Source organism: Raphanus sativus, unplaced genomic scaffold (assembly GCF_000801105.2).
Source record: "Raphanus sativus cultivar WK10039 unplaced genomic scaffold, ASM80110v3 Scaffold3705, whole genome shotgun sequence".
Lineage (NCBI taxonomy): Eukaryota > Viridiplantae > Streptophyta > Magnoliopsida > Brassicales > Brassicaceae > Raphanus > Raphanus sativus.
The window spans coordinates 8,354-10,081 of record NW_026619009.1 but is presented as its reverse complement, the minus strand read 5'-3'; the positions used below and the strand labels follow the sequence as shown (position 1 = coordinate 10,081).

At 39.2% G+C, this 1,728-nt stretch overlaps 1 protein-coding gene across 1 annotated transcript; it reads right to left on the bottom strand.

Moving 5' to 3' along the window:
* Positions 1–22: 22 nt before the first annotated feature.
* On the bottom strand, positions 23–1,501 carry LOC108822076 (vesicle-associated membrane protein 711). Its single transcript, XM_018595096.2, has 4 exons — positions 1,078–1,501; positions 719–909; positions 454–617; positions 23–355 (listed from the first exon to the last, which is right to left on the bottom strand). The coding sequence occupies exons 1-4, from the start codon at positions 1,295–1,297 to the stop codon at positions 268–270; spliced, it is 663 nt and encodes a 220-aa protein (XP_018450598.1). The 5' UTR covers positions 1,298–1,501; the 3' UTR covers positions 23–267.
* Between the last annotated feature and the right edge of the window lie 227 nt (positions 1,502–1,728).

The window sequence follows — 1,728 nt, the reverse complement described above, 5'->3', positions numbered from 1 at the left end:
GCAAACACAAAGAACACAGTGATTAGTTACAAAAACTTGTATAAACGAATCAAGCCTGTTATTACTCACACTATGTAAATAGTTATAGAGCATGATGACAGCACAAGTTCACACACAGCTTGCAATTTTTCGCAAAGCAATGAGCTTTCACATTGATCTATAAAATAAGAATACTTCCATATAGGTGGGTGTAAGACATGCTTGTTTTTTTAAACATAAGGATTTGAAATCACAAGCAAGGTTCCTTATGAGATAGATGCCACTTACTTAAATGCAAGATGGTAGAAGAGGTCCGTGGCAGACAAAGGCCACGGCAATATATATGATCACCAGTAGTACTAGTATTAAAAGGAACCTGCAAGAAGAAGACACAACTTACCACAGTTAGTGACAATATTCTTCTATTCATACAAAAAAAAAAAAAAATCAAAAAGTTAGATGAAAACAACATACGTGAGCTTGCAGTTTCTCCACCAGACGGTGCTTCTGAAACGGCGAGCTTGCTTTCTGAAACGGAATGTGTTCCCTTGCATATTGGCGGTTTTGTCGACAAGTAGCTCCAAGCGTTCACCTCTATCTAGAACTTTGTCAATGTTCTCTATCATCACATCACGCACCTAAAACCCACCCCGAGATATTAAAACATTGTATTATCAGCGTCAAAGCTTTTAAGTATAGTTTACATTCTCAGAAACAAACAGAGAGAGAAACTCAAGACCTGACTCATTTCACCCTTAATCCGATTAATCCTATCGGCGTTAGGATCATTAGAGTAATACTCAATCTGCTGACTGAGAACTCTGGAGAACTCGTCGTTCATGGCGTAAGCTTGTGCTGTATGAACTGCCCTGCCGTAAGTCCTCACGAACCTCTGGTGAATATCCTCCAGAAACGCAAACGGAATCCTCCCTGACATATTATTATTACCATACAAAACAAAAAAAACAAAACTTGAGTACATAAGAATATTCGAATCAGACATATCAATATACACAAACATGATAAAAAAGATTACAACTTTGAATCTCAGTTTCACGAAAGATCAAAACTTTATCCATAGAAGGAGGAGAAACGTACTGCCGGCGGTTTCCTCGGCCATACAGAGGACGGTGAGGCCATCGGTGCGTTTAACGTGGAAGACGTAGCGATCCTGAGAGTAGGAGACGTTGCTGTCGTTGTTGTTCCCGGGGACCTTCTCCAGGATCTGCTTGGCGATCGTGCTCGCGTTCGTAGACGTCGCGGTGAACTCCGCCAGCACCACCGTCCCACGCGCCACCAGTGCGTACAGAATCGCCATGACGGAATCAAACAAACAAAGAGAGGGGAGAGAGGGAGGATCAACGAAGAAGGTTTCCCGCGGAAACCAGAGAATCGCCAGATCAAGTCAGAGAGAAGGAGAACCAATCAGAGCCTCTCACCTCTCTGCTCTGCATATGATTGAATCGCTGCCCCTCTCTCTCTCCTCTTGGAGTTTAGCTGGAGCTGGATAGATCTTTTCGCCTTTGTCAGATTTAAAAGTATTAAATTTAGGATAGCTACAGATTTTACATTCTCATTTTGGATTAAACAAATATTTATAATTCTTTTATATAAAATAATTTACTTACTTGTTTCATTAAATTTTTTATATATATATATATATACATATAATCTTATAAATAACCAAAAAATGACTTTGTAGATATACTATTGAATAAGTAGATAATAAAAATAGTAATTGTGAAAGAT